Here is a 22,865-nt window from a genome sequence, read left to right on the forward strand (position 1 = left end):
TAATGTAAAGTTAAGCACCAATTTAAAATTAATGCAATTGTCAAATGTAATTCAATTGTGTAAATGCAACTGAATTAAAATGCATAGCTTATTAACAACTAACGTGTTGTTTCTCATTAATTTCCCCATGTCTGCCTGACATCCTCTCGACCTTTCTGACCAGGAAAAAGCCAAATATTTTTGCAGTACAAAAGGACAGTAATGTTGCTCTACCCTTGAGTTCTGGGTCTACTTCAACCACAAACTTCACCTTAAGGGATCCAGTACACCAAGTATAGTCATATTAACTTCTTCCTCTTGTGAGGTGGAGGCAACCTGGTTTTAGTCTTCATTTGTAGTGTTTATTCAGCATTTATTTAAAACCTATATGCCACATCTCTGCTACCTTGGCATCCAAAATCCAATAAGAAAACAATAGAATAATATACAATCATAAAAGCAATTGGAATAGCAAGCGCAACTATATTAAAACATAGCCATGGATATATAGAGAAAACAGTAAAAGACAAAAGAAAGCAAACCCAATCATGCTGAGCCAGTAGAAACACAAACAGGTGTTTAAGTACCAACTGAAGACATTAACTTAGAATACCATTGTGGTTCTGTTGTGGCTATTATACCTGATAGTGTTTTTTGTCTGTAGTGTACTTGTATTTACAACTGGTGTCTCTTCCTTTCCTACTGGTACCCAAGAACAATTTAAAGGAAATACTAAAATGAGATATTAAACTAGCCACGTATGAAGCAGGCAATGGATTCCATCAAAAGCAGTGAGAGCCTTCCAGTGCCACTTTTAGACCTTCAAGCCTCTGGACACCAGATGCATTTTTTCATGTTTCTTAAATGTTTACATTATCCTAGGTGTGTGATAATTGCAATATACATTGTAATTTTTCACAATTATATATTTTGCAAGGTGCATGGCTATGCTAATACACTACTAGTCCACTGAGGTGTTCAGATTTATAGCTCCTAGCCATTATGTTACTCCGGTAGACCAGGCCTACTTAGCCTGAATGTTAAAACTGGGTCTTATAGCTTTAACTTGCATGTTAATGGACTTTGGATACTTTATCACCACAACTCTTTTCTCTTGTAGTTCTAGTGCTTCCTAGCAGTGACAAATACACATACCAGGCTTGCACAGGGGTTGCACAATCACATTTCCATAGAACTGAGACCTTACAATGGTGTCAGCAAATGTTTTCATGCTAATATGCTGGACACACACGATAGCTAGAATAGTTACGAAGAAGAAAAAAGTAAGTAGAAAACAGCTGCACTGGATCTTCTGGCATGGTTGTAATGAAGCAATGGGAAGGACTGAGTAGATGCACACTCTTCAATCTACATCAAGAACCTTTTGGGAGGTAGGGCACACACTTGGAGGATCTAATATCACACTTTCTGTCTTACAGTAAGGGCACAATGTCCTGAATATTGGGTGTTGTATTTTGAGAACAATTCCATTCTTGTTTTTTAAGAAAGGAACTGTTCTCAATAGGCTTGCCAATCCCAAGATCAATTTACAGCCCAGTAGAGAACATCAGTGCAATGTACATTATGGGAAGGCCAGAATCTTCTGGGTGGCTTATGTGGGCACAAAGAGGTTCTAGTGTCTCCTTAAACAATGCCTTCCCACTATATGTGTAATGCTTTCTCTTACCTTGCTGGTTGTATTGAGACAGACAGCTGCAAGGTCTCTGCAGCTAAAGTACCACATAAATAAGGGATCAGCAAACATAGCCTTACTCACCATTCTACTCTCCAGTGCCTTGGAAATGCCTATGTGTATTGGAATCAATACAGACTGCAAGGAATCAAAAGTAGGATTATGTGGGCACTTTTGGTAATCAAGATCATGCAAAGACTGTAAGTGTAAATAAGTCAGGCTTCTTGTTGTTGTGTGCCTTCAAGTCATTTCCCACTTATGGCAACCCGGAAATGGTGTTGTTGTGGTTTTTGGCAAATTTCTTCAGAGAGGGGTTGCCATTGCCATCGTCTGAGGCTGAGAAAGTGTGACATGCCAGAGGTCACCCAATGGGTTTACATGGCCTAGAGGGGATTCGAACCCTAGTCTCCTGAGTCAAAGTCCAAAATGCCACATTGATTCTTGTCAGGCTTACAGCATTGTAATGACTTAACATGATGCAAAAGCCTTCACCCCCCCCCCTTTTTTTTTTTTGGTGCAGAAAACAGATGCACAAAAAACTACATGTGGTTTTTCGGCAGAGGAAGCCATGTGCTTACATAAACTGAGTAACGCACAATTTGCATAAATATATGAGCCAGCATCCTATTCAGGAGTTATGATCTTGTAAGCTGGGCTTACGACACCATAACTGTTGGGGATTCATGCTTACAGTCACGCATGACTGAATGCCAGTCCTACAACTAACCCTACATCACCTACATCTGTAGTCTTGCTGTGCCCCAACAAAGCATTTGAGGTGCTGGAGAACAGGGTGCTGGAAAATGAAGGACCTGAACAGACAGGCCAAAATAAAGCTGCTTTGGGTCACTTTGGAGGTATGCTGTTTAGTTGATGCATGCGTCGGAAGAGCCTGGAAGCCAGGCCAAAGTCACACTCCAATCCTAAGGACTAGAGTGTGGCTTTGCTGTGGCTTCCAGACTCTTAGGACGCATGCATCATTTAAACAACATACCTCCAAAGTGACCCGAAGCAGCTTTATTTTGGCCCGTCAAAGTCTGCAGCATGATTCAGGTCACAGTATGCCTTGAGACAAGCAGATTTAGTAGGACTCCAAGAAGCCTCTCCAGCTGCCTGCTCTCAAGATGTCCCATGACCCGGAGTGCACTGTAGATGTCATTTCCCAGACCTTCAATCTCCAGTGCCTGGGAAACTTTTTGGCTTGGGTGCTAGCATGCATGAATGTAGTTTTGTCACTGAAGGGGGGATCAGTCATAGCTATGATGATGGAAATCCATCATTGTAGTTATAATGATGATGCACTATCTCACCATGATTTATGCAAGCTACATAAACTCAATTTATGTTTGTGTCATTTGCATAAACTATTATATTTTCATCAAGCAGGGAGAAAATTGCTGAAATTATTTGTCCTCGCATGCAGGAACAGGCAAGCAAAGACCGACATATTGAGTTGTGTGTGTTTATATATAGAAAAAACCCCGTTGAACATCATGAACCACTCTGAAAATTCCAAGGTTAAATAAGTTTATTGAGAGTTAGCGGTTACGGCGGTATTTAGATACCTTGTAATCCAAAGCTACACCTACATATTTGCCTCTAAATTCTCACATGTGTCAGTTCCCATGTCTCTACACATTCCATCACCAGTTCTTCTATATCTAATAATATTAATAATATAATTATAATAATAATACAAAAGGCAATGTCAACCACCATGTTGTGCTTCATATTCCACCAGAAGAAATTCAGTTGGCAAAAAAACCCGAAACCATTTTAAGAGAGAGGAAAACCTTTGTTCATGTCAAATGGGAACTGGTGAAACAGAAGCATTGTCATAACACTACTAGAAACAATTGAAGAAAATGTGGGTTAAAAGAAATGTTAAAATTTTTATAGCATCATAATCTTTGTTTAAAAAAATTCACATAGCATAATGAAGATGACTCAAAGTTAAATTGTCTCAATCTGGGTCACACATTCAAGCATATTGGCTAGTTACATGATTGCACTGTAACAAAAGCAATACAAGCTGTTATGGTCAAACCATTGCAATTTCCAGGTTTCCCACTGATAAATATTCCTGGCAACCTAATGTTTCTTGCATGCATTAAGGATTTGCTTTCCATCCTTTGGAGCTGACTGTCTTCCCTTCCCCCAACTGGTCTTAAAGCACTACGCTGAGGGGGCCAATTCTTTTTGCTGTTGTAGAAAAAGACATCAGTTGAGATAGACCTCCATTTAATGTAAGAAACATCGTGGGTCTTTTGGGAAGGGACACTGTAGATTGCTCAATGACTTTAATAGAGTCTCAGGTTGCATGCAAATTGACACTGCTTCATTATTTTTGTTCCCCCATGCCAGACACATATAAGTCGGCAGGTACGCATACAAAAACAAGGAAGGAAATAGAAAACCCCTTGCGGTGAAGGCTAGTGAATTAGAAGGAATCCATCGCTTTAAATTCACTTAGAGCCTGTACAGGAGAAATGTGTTTCTTCTGAGAACCTCTTCTCACTCTCGTCTGATATTCCTCTGGCTTTTCTCTCTTGACTAATGGTTTCTTTTCTGGCGCCTTCATTTTCCATGACACAACAGGTGAGTTGACGGCCGCTGTGCCGTACACCTTTTGATATTTGGTCGAAGCCACGTATGAAGCTTTTACAGTAAGGACAACGGCATTCATCAGGTTTTTAGCTGCTTGGATGAGGGACGTGGCACTATCCAGCTAGAGCAATAAACAAAAAGAAAGCAATAGAAAAGTTATGGTAGGATCAGCTGGGAGGAAGGAGGACTGGACATCTTGCTGAAGAAGGGACTGTGCATAAATAACTTCTCTACCAAAGATAAACAGATTGATAAAAGGAACTTTGTGGTAGATATGGGAGTACATCCACTTGGCAGAAGTAATGGCCATTTCCCAGCTTCTCAATGAATCAGTAGCATAATCAATAATTTCAATATTATTAACCTGGAGGGAAAAAGAGGTTGTGTATGTGCTCACAGTCCATAAAACCTGATCTTACTGTCCCTGAAACCAAAAGCAAATTCCCAGCCTTCTCATCAACAGGGATTCTAAAGATGCTTGCCCACACCATTGTTTTAAAAGTCATGGGAGTTTTGGGAATATGAAAACAATTGCATGCAGTTTTAACATACACAACTGGCAAAGTGCCTAAGGAAACAGTTGGTATTTTCTCATTTCCCTTCACATGTGCCAACCCAAAGCATCTTGCTGGGCCATTTGATTGGCATTGTGTACCATTAACCACATTTCTAGACATGCTAAAACTGAAAACTATGCAAAAGCCCCCCAAATGTAAGACAAGAACAACAACACATCTCTGTCACCAGCCAGAATCCCCCCTGAATCCTCAAATTCCTCTACTTTCATTAGAAACCTGCATCCATACTTCAGAAATAATCTGGTTTGCCACTACTTTAACTGTCATGGCTCTATGCTATGGAATTCTGGGAAATGGAACCATAGCAGTGTCAAACCGGATTATTTTTGAAGTGTGGATATAGCCTTTCTCAAAACGGCAACAGGAAGTAAGGTGATATCACTCCTGGTCATCATTTTGAGGCTTTCAGTGCAAATAGAGGTAATTGGGGGAAATGTTCGGTAATGGAAGGTGTCTGTTGGGCTGGCTAGAGGGAGAGAATTTTTTCCTCGATCCCCCAAAATTGCATATCCCTGTTTAAAGGTTAAACAGATTAAATAGACCAGAATGGCCATTAGGACCACTTCTTATCAGTTGATGCAAAGATAGGAAAAAGGATCCATTCATTCATTCCTAAATCATATTTTACAGAATAAATATCAGGTTCCTATGTTGTAGCCATTGTTTAAGCGCCGAGAAAAAGAAGTGGGGTGTTATGAACCAAAAGCAAATACTGGCCATTTTGACTGCAGGAGACTCAACTATTCAACCTGCGAAGCAAACACATACACAATGTACTATTAAACCAATGACAACAAACCAATTAAAGGCAACGGTTTAATATTTCCTCATCCTGCTGTGTTGATCTGACCACAGGCAGTCGGCTCGGTGGGACAAACTAAGCTTATAAAGACCCACAAGCTCAGGATTTTTCAAGACTCCATAGGACATTTCCAGACATTCTGAAATTCCTACTGAGTCAAATGGTAAATGGACAAATGGATAAAAACATATTTCACATTGGCAAGGTGGTGTTGATGGCTTAAGTAAATTCCTACTGTTGTCTCAAATTCAGCTGGGCAAGCACACTGAGCCCTTGTTTCTCATTTGTTGGTTGGACAAGCTACCTTTATTTTTCATTTATTTATAACCTGCATCCCATTTTCCTATACAAATAACAATCACAGTGGCTTACAATAAAAACAGTATGACATAGTAAGACCATAATTGTCAGTATAACGGGGTGGGAACCACATGGCCTGTCAGAAATGTTGGAATTGTAATTCCCATCAGACATAGTCAGCAAAGCAATGGTCATGAATTCTGGGAGCTGTAGTACATCAACATCTGGGTGATTACACACTACCCAACCGATGTTCAGTGCTAATAGGAACAACTATTTTGGAAACATTAACTTCACTGATCCTTCTCCTACTTGCAAGCTAATTCCTCCTGGTCTGAACATAAATACATCTCTCTCCCCTCTTCTTTCCAGCAATAGTACTGAAATATACTATCACTGAATAGAGAGTTTTATTTCACTATCATAAATATTACTTTTTAGAAACATAATGATAGGACTTTTGGTGATGTACAATGGCATTATGCCTTTTAAAGTCACTGTGTAAGTCCAATACCGCCTTTGCACAATGATCCCATGAACATGCAATGTGATGTTCTGTTACAGTGTGCCTCCATAGGAACTTAGGGCCAAACAGACAGGCCAAATGTACACACAGGCCAAAATAAAACTCCTTTGGGTCACTTTGTAGGCATGCTGTTTAAATGACACACACATGTTAAGAGGTCAGAAGCTGCACCAAAGCTGCGCTCCAGTCCTTGGGACAGGAGAGTGGCTTTGGCACGGCTTCTGGCCTCTTAGGACACATGCATCATTTAAACAGCATACCTCCAAAGTGACCCAAAGCAGCTTTATTTTGGTCTGTCTGTATGGGCTCTTAGTGACTAGTGGAGGCTGGAAGTGACTAGACAACCACTGGCTGTATTTCTGTAGCTGGATGGACTAAAAAAACCTGTCATATTCCTGGATCTCCAGAGAACCAGAATGAAAATATTTTTTGGTGTATCTGGCTGCAGAAATGCAGATGGACATTGTCTGGTTGACCCTTCCTCCTCCAGCTACTTAATGACTATGATAGGGTGCCAAAGTAGAACAGTAGTTTGCACATGTATGGAGTTGGAAAGAGGCAGACATACACTTGGTGAAGCTTTACATTCTGCCAAGACAATGCATCATGTTGCCTTATATAAAGTAGTGATCTTTTGTGTTAACACAGTCTACACATTAATTATGCACTGTGCTGAAGAAGTCATTTTGACTCTTCTGAACATCCTGCTGATCAAATTCCATAGGAAGGCTTGTGTTATAAAGGATGAGTCTGAGTCAATACTTTTTGGAGTAGATGACCCAACAGTCTAGTTCAGCATATTTGATCTCTCCTCAGATCATTGCTCCTATTTCAGGTTGTGTCACACTGTACACAACACAAGATACAGGTGGTACCCTGATCCACATGAGATTACAGCAAAGATTCTTCTGCATGGCACAGATCAACTATCAGTCATACCAGTCATATCCAGACTTAGAACTGCAGTCTCCTTGGAAGGTGAGAACCACTGACAACTGTCCTGATCAGCAATCTAAGGTACTGTCACTTTAATTTCTCACAACATCCCTTGACACAACTGATTCTCTAGAGAGAATTCTGGTGAACTGAAATGGTGGCTCTTTAGCAGTGGTGTTAGTGACGATAACTAGTAAGCTCACCAAAGCTCCACTGATTTTAGATGACTGATTTTAGATGATTTCTACTAGAGGATACCCTGCTCAGGATTTCTTCAGATATGGAAACAGATCTGTCTCCCTGGAAAGCTTAGAGCAGCTCATACCAAACATCCAGGCACAAATTTGGTCCATGGTTCATCAGATTCAACAGCTTAGTAAGGTGATGTTCCCATGCACATACAGTACCAACAATTATCAGGACTTCAGTTAATTGGTTCAAATGATTCATCATTGCACATCTCTCAAAGTGGTAATTAATTTTCAATCTCCAGATTCAAGAACATTTCCACCTTCCCACACAAACAGGCACTTATTTTCCATCTTTGCCTTTCGAAAGAAAAACAAGTTTTAAGATGGATAGTAACATTATAATGGCAACAACATGCCAGCTCAAAAAAAGAGCTGTGATATATCGTCAAGCGTAATGGTCTTGTACCATTCTGCTGCATGATTTACGGCACAACTTGCATGTTTGTTGGCAAACAGCCGATCATACTCTATTAAATTAGGATATTTTAAATTACCGCCGAGATCTGCCATCAAGCATTGTAGGTTGCTGAACAGCTCCTTTGCAACAAGCATCAAATGTCAGAGTGGGGAGCGAGCAAGGAGACCTGTGACTTTAACCATTCTTCAGAGGGACTATCAAATTGCTCCAAGCAACCAAAACAGCCATTGTTGAGGTAATACTGAAGCAGTAAATGGTTCAAAAATTATGGGGAAAGTAATTTTTCTCCCTTCCTTTCCCTCCCTCCCTCTTGCCTCTCCTTCTCCCACGTTTCTGCCAAAACTGGGATTCAAAGGACATCTGAGGAATATTCTTAACAACCTTATTTCTGACAGGTGTTTGTCACCATCCTTTCTTATTACATTGCCTCCTTTTCTTCATCACCTTTTATAAATTTCTGGTGGTCTCCGTGGGCTTCCCAAGGATAGATATTGAGCCCCCTGCTCCCTTGCCTTCCTTTAGCTCACTGCTCTTGTAGAGTTTTGGAGGACGTTTGGAATGCAAATGAAACCAAATCCTCAAGCATTCCACTCTGGCCAAGATGCTGCATGCACTGCATGCACATTTTTGATCAGCCCACATCTAGCACCTGGCATGACTTGGAAGGGGCTCTTGCTGCTGTGGCTTACCAGTGTGGAAGGAGGGGAGAGGGAGGCAATTCAGACCAAAGAGAAGCAGCTGCCTCAGATCAAAACAGGGCAAAAGATAAATGTGAATGAACTCTCTAATGGAGTACACACCTGTCTATTCCTTCCCCCAGGATCCAAGAGCAGATGGATCTTCATGGTCTGTTTTTCCTCTCCAGTTTCTCTCTAGCAAGGAGAAGCAGCAGCTGCCCTTTCTGGGGTTTGTCAGATATTAGATGTGGGAGGTTGTAATCCAGTGTGAGGGCAAGAGAATAGCCATCTGCCCCTGATCCAAACACTTGTGTGTGTACAGATGTCTCCAATTGCCTGTAGATTTATGGCAACTCCATGAATTTTATAGGATGTTCTTAGGCAAGGAATATTCAGAGGTCATTTTACCAGTTTCTTCTTCTGAAATATAACTTCTAGCTCCTGGTATCCTCCTTATCTTCTGGCTTCAAAGAATGCATACTTTGATATGTCTCCATCATGTCTCTCTTTGCCTTTTTTCCTGCCTTAGCAAAACAGCCACCAAAAAAGCAGGGGTGGAGCATCACAGAATACAGCTCCTTGAACACTCTTAGGTGGTTCACAGATATTGTATCACTTCTTAGCCAGCTTCTCACATCTCCTTTCTGGTTCCTAGCCTGTGCACGCACACACACGCACACACACACACTCCAAAACTTCCTCTATCACTTATATGGTCATCCACCCACCCTGACCTTAGGCAACATCTTCTCTCCTGCCTTTGTCCCTAAATGGCTTAAACCTGAACTTGTCACCTCATCACCATACCCACAAGTTTTGCATTTCTAGGGCAACTCTGATTATAAAGTCCTTCCTGGACAACAGTTCACTCTGTACATCTGAGGAAGTAAATCAAATCTATAAAAGCTTATACTACAATGTCTTTCACTCAGGCCCAGTACAGACTGGTGATTTGCACCGGCCTGGGGTTGAAAGTAGGGCTCGGGAGAGTGGAGCGTCCGCACACTCTCAAGCCCCACCGTGCACCACGGGTGCCATTTTGGAATGCCGCCATTCACACACAGCATGCCATGATGACATGCCTCATGCGCCACATCTAAATGGTACGGCACACAAGGGACAGCACAGCGCCATGTCAGGGCACTTATGGCACCTTGGCAGCAGCGGAGAAAGGAGCCACGTTTTGCGGCTTCTTTTTCTGGGTGTATTGTTGCCACGGTGTGCAATCGCTGTGGCAACAATCCGGGGGAGGTCGCCTCTTTCTCCTCATCTGTACAGATCCTCAGTTAGTCTGACCAAAAAGTGCTACAAGATCCCTTTACACCACCTCTTTAAAACAGCTTTATATAGTAGACCACTATTGTTATACCATTGACATGCTATTGGGAACTTTGTCCATTCTAATAGCAATTTGCCTAGAGCCACCTTGTGAGTTAGAAAAACAATTCAAAAGAGGAACTTCCTGAGTCCACACACCCAAGTTGGATTACTCAGACTGTATGCTACTATGTTTGAATGGTACCTCCAAGTAGAAAACAAAAGCAAACTGCACAAGAAAACAAAAATTTACAAATTCATCCTGTCTCCTGCTGTGCTAATTTTCTGCTTGCAGGGAATTGCAGACATCCAAAAATGGCATCCTTCAATCTTCTGAAGACTGCCATGGTACAAGTACTTTTTACACTTTGTGACTCCACCATCTCATCCCCTATTTCCTTCTCTTGCATATTCAGACCTAGCTCCTGCCAGTGCAATGTACTGGAAGAAAGATATATAAAGGGCTTATTGTAATGAGGCAAAAATGAATTTACTTATTTTGGAATATAGCCATGTCTCAAAGGCACGCAAAGGTTTTAAGCTGAGAAAGGGGGAGAAATGAATCCATCTCCCCTCCCCTTTTAAAACTTTATCCCATTTAAAATAATTTACTTATCTGGACGTGATGCACTTTTAATTCATTAAGGTAGATAGCTGGATAGTATACAGGCCAAACCACAGATTAGTTGCACTCATTTGCATTTTTTCAATTATTAGTAAGAAAACCACTGGGACTCCTACACAAAATTACTTGTATATTTAACAAATTCTGAATTTCAATGTGGCCTACAAATGCTCCCTTTCTCTGGATAACATGCAACAAAATACTAAGGGCTATAGACAGCTGTGTACCAGAAATGTTTGCTACTCAGAAACCAGAGATTGATGTTTTAAAATTGCTTGGCAATTAGCTTTGCTGTGCAAAAGAAGGAAATAAATGGAAAATATCAAGATCAGTCCAAGAATATACAGGGTGTTCCTAAGCAAGCTCATACAATGCACCCATTTGCATTCAGACAGATACATTTCTTCTACGGAATCATTTAATTGCTTTAGCCAATGCAATTTTTAAACAATAAAATTTAAAAATGAAATCACATCTCATTTTGCATGCATGGAACTCTCTTTTTAATATAAGTAGATATTTAATTTATGATAACTGGTGGAAACAAACGACGCACAAATGCAATCATAAAAGATAATTAAAGACGCCTTAAAATTTCAGTTCAGTCTGTGAATTATCTAACGGAAGACAGAGTCCTTGAAGAAGTAATAGATATTGTTCCACCTAAGTCTGCAATATATAATAATTCCTCCTAACAGGTAGTTCTAATTATATTCATTTTAAATCAGAATGGCTGATACATAAATCCGTATACTTAAAGCATCGTGGTGCAAATCTATATAATAGCGCTGAAATATTCTTTCTTTTCAAACTATACAGAAATGGGAAAAAAGCGAACTTAAAGATTTTGACAGTATATACATTAGATATGGCTTCAGTGTTGAACACAAGAATCAACACAGCTAGCACAACTTGATTCCTGGCTGCTCAACTTTCATAAATTAGGATGGGACAACTCAGTCTCTCTCCCCAAATCACAATTTGTTTCTGAAATCATAAGGAAGCAGACTGATAAAAAGGGGTATTTGATAGCATTGTCAACTTTAGACAGTTGCTCCAAATTCCAGGGACATGCCATATGCCACTATTGTTTGTTATTTTTATTACATTTTTTTTAAAAGTCAGGACAAAAAAAATCCCAAGAAATATTAATACAGTATACAACAGCCATTTATGTGTAGTGGTTTGAGCAATGGACTAGGAATCCACTCTGCTCAGCCATGCAAGCTTCCTAGGACATGTTATACTCTCTCGAGGAAGGCAATGGCAAACATCCTCTGAATAAATCTCTTTACAGTGACACTTTGGTGGTTGTGATTTGACTGTTGGAATCGGTGAGGCCAAATCTCTGCTCAGCCAGGGAAACCCACTGGGTGATCCTAGGCAAATCCCACTCTCTTAACCTAAGAGGAAGGCAACAGAAAATTTTCTCCAAAGAAATCTCTCAGCTACAAAAGAAAAGAAAAGAAAAAAGAAAAGATAATGATAATGATAAATCTCCTCTGAATAAGTTTTTTAAAGAGAGCCATGACGGTGTAATGCTTTCAGTGTTGGGGTAGGGGTGCATCTACAGTGTAGAAATAATCCAGTTCAACATCACTTTAAGTGCTGTAGCTCCATCCTTTGGAACCCCAAGATGTGTAGCTTTACAAGGTCTATAGCCTTCCTCCCAAAGAGTGCTGGTGCCTCACAAAACTACAAATCCCAGGATTTCTGTAGGATGGAGGCACCACAGTTAAAATGATGTCAAACTGCATTATGTCAACAATGCAAATGCATCGTTAAACTCTGGGAGATCAGGGTTCATATCCCTCCTCAGTCACAAAAACTCACTGGATGATGTCCAGCAAGTCACACTCCATATGTTGCACCTACCCTGTCAACCCCACCTCCTCTATTATATGGCATTAGCCCAACCATAGATATTCAGTGGCAGGTGGAGAGCAGGAGAGTTGAAGAAAGGTCTGTCTTTATCTCATAGCCAGAAACAAACAGATTACACCTTTTATCAAGTTCCATTGACAACATCCTTGCTCTGCATCTGGCTATGGGGACATAATCAGATACTCCTCTGATTCCCTCTGCTCTTCACCAGCAAAGGAATGACAGTGGGGAGGGTAAATCACAACACAATAGTGAGCTGGTAGCTTGGCTTTGGCTGTTTTGGAGAGCAGAAAAGAATACCAACCTCTGTAATGACCCCCCAAATGCATATATAAAAACTGAACGTAAGTCAACAGCTAAAAAAGCAGCAGCTGAAAAGCCAATATGTTCCTAGGCTGCATCAATAGGTGTGTAGTGTCCTGACTAAGGGGAGTAACAATACTATTCTATTCTGCTTTGGTCAGACCTCACCTGGAATCCTGTGTCTAATTCAGGGCACCACAATGGAAGGCGGATAGTGACAAGCTGGAACATATCCAGAGGAGGGGGACCACCTCAATAGATTCCACCTCTACATTAGGAAGAACTTACTAACAGCAAATGCTGTACAACAGGGGAACTCACTCCCTAGGAGTGCGATGGAGTCTCCTCCTTTGGAAGATTTTAAACAGAGGCCAGGGTGCTTTGATTCTGTGTTTCTGCATGGCAGGGAGTTGTACTGGATGGCCCTTATGGTCTCTTCCAACTCTATGATTCTATGACCCAAATGGTGAAAGGTCTGGAAACTATGAGGAGTGATTTAGGGAGCTGGGTATATTTAGCCTGGAGAAGAGACTGCTAGGGGGTGATGTGATAGCCATGTTTAAACATATTAAGGGATATCATATTGAGAATGGAGCAAGCTTGTTTTCTGCTGCTTCAGCGACTAAGTCATGGACCAATGGAGTCAAGCTATAGGAAAAGATATTCCACCTAAAGATGAGGAAGAACATACTGGCAATAATAGATGCCTCAGAGTGTGGTGGAGTCTCTTTTGGAGGTTTTTAAACAGAGGCTGGATGGCCATCTGTCGGGAGTGCTTTGATTGTATATTTCTGTATGGCAGAGGTTTGGACTGTACGGCCCTTGGGGTCTCTTCCAACTCAAGGATTCTAAGGTGGACTTATGCTTGCTTATGCAACTAACAAGATGTCAGTCCACAAATGCAGCATCAACTTGCTGCTTATGTTTCTCACTAAGTGGCATACAGACTCTCTCTCCCTCTCTCACACACTTACATGCTTTATATAGTTTCAGAGATAAGATTTAGACTTGATACTGCACAATGCATTCTGATGCAGCTTTAATCAGGTCATGCTCATGTGTAGCATCCAACTTGGGTGAAGATATGTTTTTAGCAGGCCTATCAACCATATGGATTTCCAATGAGCTTTGCCAATTTTCATCAGCATTGAAACAGACTGATGATGAATCCTATCCCTATACCTTTGCCAGGTACTGCCTACTATGTTTTTACCATACAAAAGAACAGAGAGATGGAATTTGCCACCACTGGAGTGTGTGTCAAAAGATCAAATCTGTGCACATTAGAAGCAATCCATTAGTGATAATCTGACTCCAGACAAAATCTGGAAGCAGCCACATCCAAATGTTGTTATTATGTAACTGGCCCATGTCCCAGGTTGTCAGCATTTATTCCCCGAACCTTCTGAAACGACAGCCAACATTCCAGCACTTTGAGATGGAAATGTGCAATGCGAGCAGAGAGGCAGCAGTGTTGTCCAACTCTTCCTATTATGGTTGGCCACTTTCCAGCCTGATAGAAATTCTAAAGTTCTGTCTTTTCTTCCATGCATCTGTCACCAAATCTGCAAGGTGGAAGAGAAGGCAGAATGGACACTGACAAATGCTGGTTCCTTTGTTTGCTGTTCAATGGGAAAGATTCCAGAAGAGAGCCAGCTGTCAGGAATAAAAGACATCAAGATTTTCACTGTAGGCAGGATGTCAGCAACTATGGAAGAAGGGAGGCAGCATTATTTTTTCCACTGCAACAGCATGAGATATGTAATTTTAAAGCCTGCCGGCTGGAATTCAATATTGAACTTATGTCTATCTAAGTGGGCTTACGTCTTCAGCAAACAGAACTGAGATGTTTTGCATCATCCATATTCAGCAAGGGACTACTGTGTTGGTGCTATGCAGGAGATCCAGAAAAGTGAGCATTGTGCATTGGGCACGGTTGTGCTTCGGAAATGCCCAGTGCACATTGAGACACTTTTGCCAGTGCCCTAATATTCATCTTCACAGTTTAGTGGGTGGGTTTTGTAGCTAGGTATGTGTAAAGTTATGCAATGTAGGCTGTGATATTGTATTGCAGCCATATTCTTTAAAAATGCAAAACCTACAGAGTAGATGCATGCGACTTGAAAGCCCACATGTTTTCTTCAATGTATATTTGGTGACGAGCCATTGCCTCTCTCTTTATGCCTCATTTTCTGGGATCAGCAAAGTAAATGAGGTTTAATTTTTGACAAAACAGCAAAGGCTGTTTCTATGGATTTCCACCTCAGTAGACCATACTAATTTGTATGTTAGGAAATACACCTTCCTCAATAAGTGCATAGTGCATATTGTATTTTGGAAGAGGGTAGTGGCCAGGAAGCACAAAGCATCAATAATTCCTGCTCCTGTTTCCTCCCATGAGAGGTTTAGGTGACTCCGTTTATTCTCTTTCTGCAAGCAGGCAGTCTCTTTTATTTAGGACAATGTTTAGCTTACATGTCACCATATCTTTTTAATAGGGTTTATTATGTTTTTATCTTTTTACTATGGTTTAAGGTGTTTTTAACCATTGAAATTTAGTGTTTTTAACAGAACAGATTATTTTTCAAAACGTTTATATTGATTAGGTTTTAGTACACTTTGTCTTTAACTTGATGTGAGCTCCCTTGGGTACTTTCAAAGGAGAAAGCTAACATATTAAATTAATAAATAATAGAGGAACACTATAATGTCTAAAGTGCAAGTGAATGTAATGATATGTTGTTTAAAAGAGAGACCTGTGCCCCCTGTTCATGCTCCCAAGAAACCATTTTGCTACTTATTTTACAAGTATTTTATAATGGGACTTGGACAAAACAAAACAAAAACCTCACACTTAATAAAGGCCTAGAAGATGAAGTGTATAGAAATGTCTCATTCCAAATTTCGGTAAGCAGAAAAGAGAAGGTAACATAAAATTCTAATCACAGCCACATAATCACATTGGCATGGTGATGTGCACAGGCTTAAGCATTAAAATCAAGATACCTGCTAAGGTATAATAGGTTTTCAGCCATTTCTGGTTCACATAGAGATGTATGGATTTACTTGGATAAATGATTTGCTTATTACACGTATAGTACAAAGCTTCTCTCCAAAACAAGACATTCTAAAGCATGAGCCCCTGCATCCATCTCTCTTAAAAATCAAAATATGTTGTAGTGTAATTTTTTCTTTTAAAAAAAGAGGTTGAGGTAAGGATTAAGTAGTTCAAAGCATGCTCCTTTGGAACGAATTGCTAAGCCTAATGTATTCACAGCACTTGTATCATACATTAAACACGATCAACAAAATAAGTAGACCGGGGAGGCATTTCAACTTCACTTTTAAATGTGTGGGTGTTTTAAACTTCAGCCACTGAAACCTTGTTCAGTGTATGCTTATGCAAAAATAAACATTTTATTAGCTTATTCTGGTTGCAAGGATCTGTTGGGGGTGGAACTACAATGTAGAAATGAGGCAGTCTGACACCACTTTAAGTGCTGTAGATCCATTCCATGGAATCCTAGGATTTGTGGTTTTACAAGGTCTTGCATTCTCTGCCAAAGAGTGCAAGTGCCTCACAAATCCTAGGATTATATAGTATGTCAGTTAAACTGATGTCATTGCATTGTTTCTAGTTCCATGAATGAGGGACCTCCAACTTAGTCACCCTATCATCAACAGCCCTGTTCAGGTCTTACTGACTCAGGGTTATGGCTTTCTTGACTGAGTCTATCAACTTCAAATGCAGTCTTCCTCTTTTTCTATTGCCTACTACCTTATCTATGTGTCTTTTCTAGTAAGTTATGCCTTCTCAAGATATGGCCAAAGTATAACAGTCTCAGTGTAGTCAGCTTGACTTCTAGGGAGAGTTCAGGCTTGATTTGCTCTAGGAACCATTTAGTGATCTTTTTAGCAGTGCATGGTATCTGTAGAACACTTTTCTAGCACCACATTTAAAATGAGTTGATTTTCTTTCTATTCCCTTTCTTCACCATCCACTTTTCACAACTATTTGCAGAAATGGGAAATACAATGGCATGGGCAATCCTAAATTTTGAATTCAAGGATATATCTTTACATTTCAGGATCACCACTGTTAATGCCCAATAGTCTTCATAAGCTGGACAATACATATGGTTGAGTTAGCCTAAATCTGGTTTGCGTCATGATTGCATGTGCTCACAAGCCAGTCCATATATTTAACAGCTAACAGCCACTTTATGGCTCTTCTATCTAAAAGAAATGGATGCAGGGCTGCATGATTACAATACAGTTTTTCAAATTAGGTTCCCTGGAACCACTGGGTTCCACAAGAGGCTGTGAGGGGTTCCATAAGAGATTGTGACTGGTAAAAAATTAGATATCTGTTTGAGCTATAGACATAATAATACTTATGCAGGAGTTCCCTAGGGGCAGGAAATTATTTCAAGGGTTCCTGCAAGATGGAAAAGTTGAGAAAGGCTGCTTTAGAATGTCCTGTTTTGAGAAGGTTTTTTGTATTATACACATAATAAACAAATGGATATCACACATAATTGCCAGGATTCTGCTCCTCACATCTCTCCTCCCTCCTCAGATGTCAGGGGGCCATGGCTACTGCATTTAAGTGGCCAGGAGATGAAAGAAACAAGATCACAATGGGAAAAACCAAGGTTACACTCCCAAATGGGAGAGACACCTTGATATCAGTTGTAGTTGAGACTGGGTGCTCCTTAGTTGCTTGTGTGATCCCCTCTCCTGCCTTCCCTTGGTTCAGAGACAGTAGCAGTGTCCTCTTGAGTTTGATCTGTGTTGCAACATGGAGAAGTTTTGGATGTTCTGCAAGAGTCTAGTGAATAGCCCCTTGCAGAACAAGATATATGTAGATGTAACCCTGAGTTACATAGGTGTGTGTCACTAACAGGTTTTTAGCCTTCATCTATGTGTTTGTCCATCTGTTTGTCCATCCATCCATCCATCCATCCATCCCAGCTGCACATATACAAATACCTATAACCTATTAAAATGAGTGAATATAATAAATATAAATAAAAAGCACTGGAATGCATTGCACAAAATAGGAGGAAAATAAGAAATGAAGATCTACATTTCAATTGGCACTTTAGTCTACGAGTAGCAAATCAGCTGAGTTCACAGACCCAATGTGCCCCCTAAATATTTTTACTGTAATAATGCTATGGAAACAACACTGTTTTTAGCTTCCTTGCAGATGGCAAAAGAAGCACTGAAACACATAGCTGAGACAATAATTCATCCATTACTCTTGAACCTCAGAGCAGCATATGAGTTAGTAATGATATCTGACCACTGATCACAAAAGTGTATGGGAAATTTAAGGATGAGATGTCAGGAAGTCCTGAACCTAAGCAATGCCAGGTCCTGTAGCTCCTTTTTTTTTTTTTAATTAAATCAATGTTTCAACAGTCACAATTGTAAAAAGATCATAGTGATGACCAGTCTCATTTTTTCTACTAAGAGTTTTTAGTGACTTCTTAGCATCTCCACAATAGAATGTGAGAAGGACTCCAACCAGAGCTGATAACATTTTAAAAAATATATATATAGTAAATCTTTACTAACCCAACAAGAAAACATCCTCACACGTCACTTCACCTGTCTCTTCTGTGCAAATGGTTTAACATTTCAACAACATTAATAGAAACCCAAGTCACAGAACAAGAGCAGGGGGGAAATATCCTGTTGTCCTTCTTGTCAGTATTCAAATGTTAAGGGATATAAAGAAGAATCAAATGGTAACAGACAAACCCAAGATAGAAAAGGGAAAATCTAGACATCATATGGTGTTCAAAATAAGGGTCATGCTTAAAGAAAACAGCCTGTAGCAAAAAGCCAAGTATTCCATCACACAGTTTGGCCTTCACTCAAAGGAAAATGCAGGTTTGAAAACTCTGAGCCAAATTTGCTATTATTAAAATCATAAATATTTTTAATGCACTGCTTCTTGTTTTTTATATTTGAAAGGCTTGAGCAAGCTACAATCACATTGTCAGGGAAAATCCAGACATTTCAAACTTATTCATGTCTTGATGGTGGTAATGAGTGAGCAGTCATAGGTCACCACCAACGTAAGACCACAGAAAATGCATGAATGAAATAGTAATAGAAATAGCAATAGCATTTACATTTCTATACCGCTTATCAGTGAACTCAGCACTCTCAATGCAGTTTACAATCTGTAAGCCAATTGCCCTCAACAAGCTGGGTACTCATTTTACCGACCTACAAAAGGATGGAAGGCTGAGTCAACCATAGAGTCCTGGGAGCAAACTCACAACCTTGTGGCTGCAGGACCGTAACTGCACCAATGAGTAATTTCGTACCCTCCAACAGTCTTCCTTTGGTGGGGATAGCCCTGATTAAACCTCTGCCATTCCAGTTTCTCTGCTGATTTTAAAATGTCATGGTTTCTCACTTCTCCTCCCACTTCCCTTCTTCATCTTCTTTTTGATTTTAAAAAATACTGTATTATAGAGTATTATAGTTATTATATTATTATAAAATATTATAAAATAGTTATATGATATAATTCATGGTTATATAATAGTTATTATAAAATAGTAGTGCCAAGTTGACTCCCTATTAATACTGTTTTCCCTCTTGCTACACCTTTTTGACCACACTGATATTGCCCGGCTGCACATGTTTGATCTGTGGAATGTCTACTCACAAATCCATTTATTGCCAATCATCAAATGATCAAAAGAAATATATGTACATATGAAGCAGCTCAGATACATTCATATGCATGCCAGGACAAGACAGCAACTGAATCAGGGGCAGTGTACTCAGGATCACATACCATTGCATGTGTGTGTGTGTACACACACACACATACAGCAGCCTTCCCTCAGCTGTACACATGCTTTTGAGGACCTTGTCTGCACAAGGATCTGTATCCATACCCTCAAATAGGGTCCAAATACTCAAATGAAACCCTGCATAAAATGGTTATTAATGTGATCAGGTATAGAAAAGAAGCAGGGGCAATGTGTATGATTATTCAATGTATGTGAACAATGCACTCTGTTGGATTCTCAGCATATGGATTTCCTTGATCTGCACCATGGACCAGGGATGTCTACCAATCAGTGCACTTTGCATTTTAAAATCTGCACATTTACAGACTGAGAAAAGTATGCCTGATAAAATGTGTACATTTAACAAGTATGCACAGGAAATACGTTGAGTGCAAACACACTTCAGTCTGTGGGTGGATGTGTGCAAGCAATGGCTGGATCCCTCTTGGTTAGAGCCATCCAAAGTAGAATCATTCAATCAACTACAAAATGATGAGTCAATGACATTGGACAATCCATCTGATTCAATGGCTACTCTAGTTATGACTAACAATACAATGTAGCCACAGGTGTACAATTTGAAACAGATGTACAAAATATGTACTTAAAAATCTATACACATGCAAAAAACAAAAAACAGACCACATGGAAACATCATGGAATGGAATGGAATTAGAGAAGGTAAAATAAGGTATGCAGAGATGGACAGAGATGCACACATCCCTAGAGCCATATTCAGATGTCATTTACCTTACCTTCGCTAATAACATGAACAGAGAGCACTTAGCTTCATCCCTTCTGTTATCATTTCCTTCTAGGTATTGTTGTCATGTGCCTTCAAGTTAACTGCAACTATCGGCAACTCTGTTATACGCTTTTCTTGGCAAGATGAATTTAGAAGACATTTGCTATTACCTTCCACTAAGACAAAGATAACCCGGTGCATGCATTTGAGGAAGTAGACTCAAATCTATGAAAGGTCATTCTACTAGCTTCTTTCTACAAGATTCCTTTGCAGAGATATAAAGGACTGTTGGTGACTGCAAGTAAAAACAGTCTACATCTTAAAAGAAGCACATTTAGATTCAGTTGGTAACTATATAATCTGGGAGAAATTCAATTTTTTACAAAAGGATTAGCCTTACTTGCCTGAGATCACTGTCACCTGGGAAACAGCAGAGGAGAAAACATTCAGCATTTTGCAAACAAAGTGTGTGGATCAACTCCATAGGAAATGGCCACAAAACATTCCTAAGCTGTAGTTCACATATAATACAGACACTATAATTCCAGCGCTCTTCTAGAAAGAGAAAGATGTGGATTTTTAGAAGGCGTTTCCATAGCTAAGTATGGCAACATTACTTGTTTTTGGAGCAAGGCTACTAGGTTTGGAGGTCAGTGAAGTGCAGATATATTACTTCCTTCTTGCTAATTATAGAAACAGAACCATTTAAAGTCCTATTACAGTATTCACCTAAGGGTTCCTAAGGAACATGTGAAGAAGTTCAGTACACCTCCAGCTTTGCTCTTCAAATTGGGACAGAAACAGTCCGGGAAAGCTTCTGCTACATATGGAGGCTCTCTAGACCATAAGGGACCTGGATTATTTTTAAGACATAAAGAACCTCTGCAAACAGTGGGGCTCTCTTCCATTGGTCTCCATGAGAAGACAGCAACAAGGAAGGACATAGGAGAAAGTGAAATTTTCGTTACAGATGTCTGAAACACAGCTGATATCACTCCCACTTTAAGGGCAAGATCTCCCCAACCCCAAACCACTTAAGCTCATTTGGAAATGTAAATAGATTAGAAACAAAAGTTACTCACCATGGAAGAGTCACCGCCGCCATTTGCAAGCGTAGCTCCCTCAGCACAGGTGGGTAGGTGGGTAGAAAGTTGACTAGCCCTGCCCCCATCTATGACATCACACTCTACCTCATAAAAGGTAGTGAAAGTGCTCTGAACTCCAGTCTGATTTCCGAGAGATACAGAAAAGAGAGAGTGAGAGAGAGAGTGCAAGAGAAATATTGTGCCCTATTGCAGAGGGAAAGGAGGGAGGGGCCGGGGAAGGGCAGGGGCATGTGTGCTGAAAGAGCTAGGCTCCGGAAAAAGTAGCCAGGGACTCTTGGGTGAGGAGTAACCCTGTTTTGGTATTCCTCTCTCTTGCTCCCTTAGCACAGGTAAGCCAAGCACTGGTGAAGATGTGTTATGGGATCTAACTTGAAAGGGAGCTGTGCCACAACCAGGCGCTGCGTTAAAAGCTGGTTTTGTGTGAATGGAAAGGTTTGGGAACCTTCTAGAACAGCATCAGCCAATCATTTTGGCCAAAATGGCGATTCTAAAGTAAGGAATAGTATTAGCTTATCACACACTAAAGTGCCTATGAGGTCCCTTCATATCTTGGGTTTGGTTGTGCATCGTGTCCATTGCTTATGCAAGGCAGTGTTGGAGAAGCAGGCTGGAGTTTGTTTAGGAAGCATGTAGATCTACTAATCTTGTATGAGATTGTGGTTCTTTATACTTCCCTATTGTTGATATGGTTTCTAACCTTAACATAAAAGCTGGAATGTTTGATTTTGATGAGTCTTGTGTGTGTGCCTGTATCAAAGCTGAATAGGGCCTACACTTATGGGGGTGATGGTGGCTTTGCTTGGTTTCTGTAATATCCAAAGAAAACTTTGCCTGCAAAAGGGGGTATTTTCTCCTATGTGTTCCTAGCCTGGTAACCAAAAGTCCTTCTAAAGCTGGTGTGCGGCTACTGCTAGGCTGTGCTGAGGGAGTAAGCAAAAGGTATATACTGATTTAGAAAGCACACTTGAAAGTTCCAGGAGATGTCAGCAAAATGAGACAGAGGTGATCACTCATTTTAGTTTAGAAAGTCTAGACACTTTTTTTGCTAGGATGAAAACATGTTTCCCCCTCAAGAAATATACATTTCCTAATAAACAGAAGGGATGCTAGAAAATATTTTTGTAAAAAGAAAAATTCCTTCAACAGAAATAGAATGCTTAGCCGAAGCACTGTATTTTATGGGGAGGTGTTTCCTGGGGGATGGTGAAAAAAAGGATTCAGGACTATGTTCATTTTGTTTTGGGAAAAGCATTTGTTACAGGGAAAGCCTCATTCAAAGAATGGTAATCTTGTAAGG

General features: G+C 40.2%; 1 protein-coding gene across 7 annotated transcripts in view; it reads right to left on the bottom strand.

Annotated features, from left to right (window-relative positions):
* Positions 1-2,776: 2,776 nt before the first annotated feature.
* LOC149313245 (catenin alpha-2) overlaps positions 2,777-22,865 on the bottom strand; it is a 609,699-nt gene continuing 589,610 nt past the window's right edge. For 6 of the 7 annotated variants that reach the window (XM_089526338.1, XM_089526339.1, XM_089526341.1 and 3 more), the window contains 2 exons: positions 21,545-21,688; positions 2,777-4,400 (listed from right to left, as the gene is read on the bottom strand). In XM_089526338.1, coding sequence (XP_089382464.1) covers positions 4,113-4,400; positions 21,545-21,688 — 432 coding nt within the window. In that variant the 3' untranslated portion in view covers positions 2,777-4,112. The remainder of the gene's footprint in view (positions 4,401-21,544; positions 21,689-22,865) is intronic. The other variant, XM_089526340.1, reaches the window with a different exon arrangement.

The sequence above is a fragment of the Sceloporus occidentalis genome, unplaced genomic scaffold (genome assembly GCF_023333645.1).
Source record: "Sceloporus occidentalis isolate IW3139 unplaced genomic scaffold, rSceOcc1.0.p SCAF_5, whole genome shotgun sequence".
NCBI classification, from domain to species: Eukaryota; Metazoa; Chordata; class Lepidosauria; order Squamata; family Phrynosomatidae; genus Sceloporus; species Sceloporus occidentalis.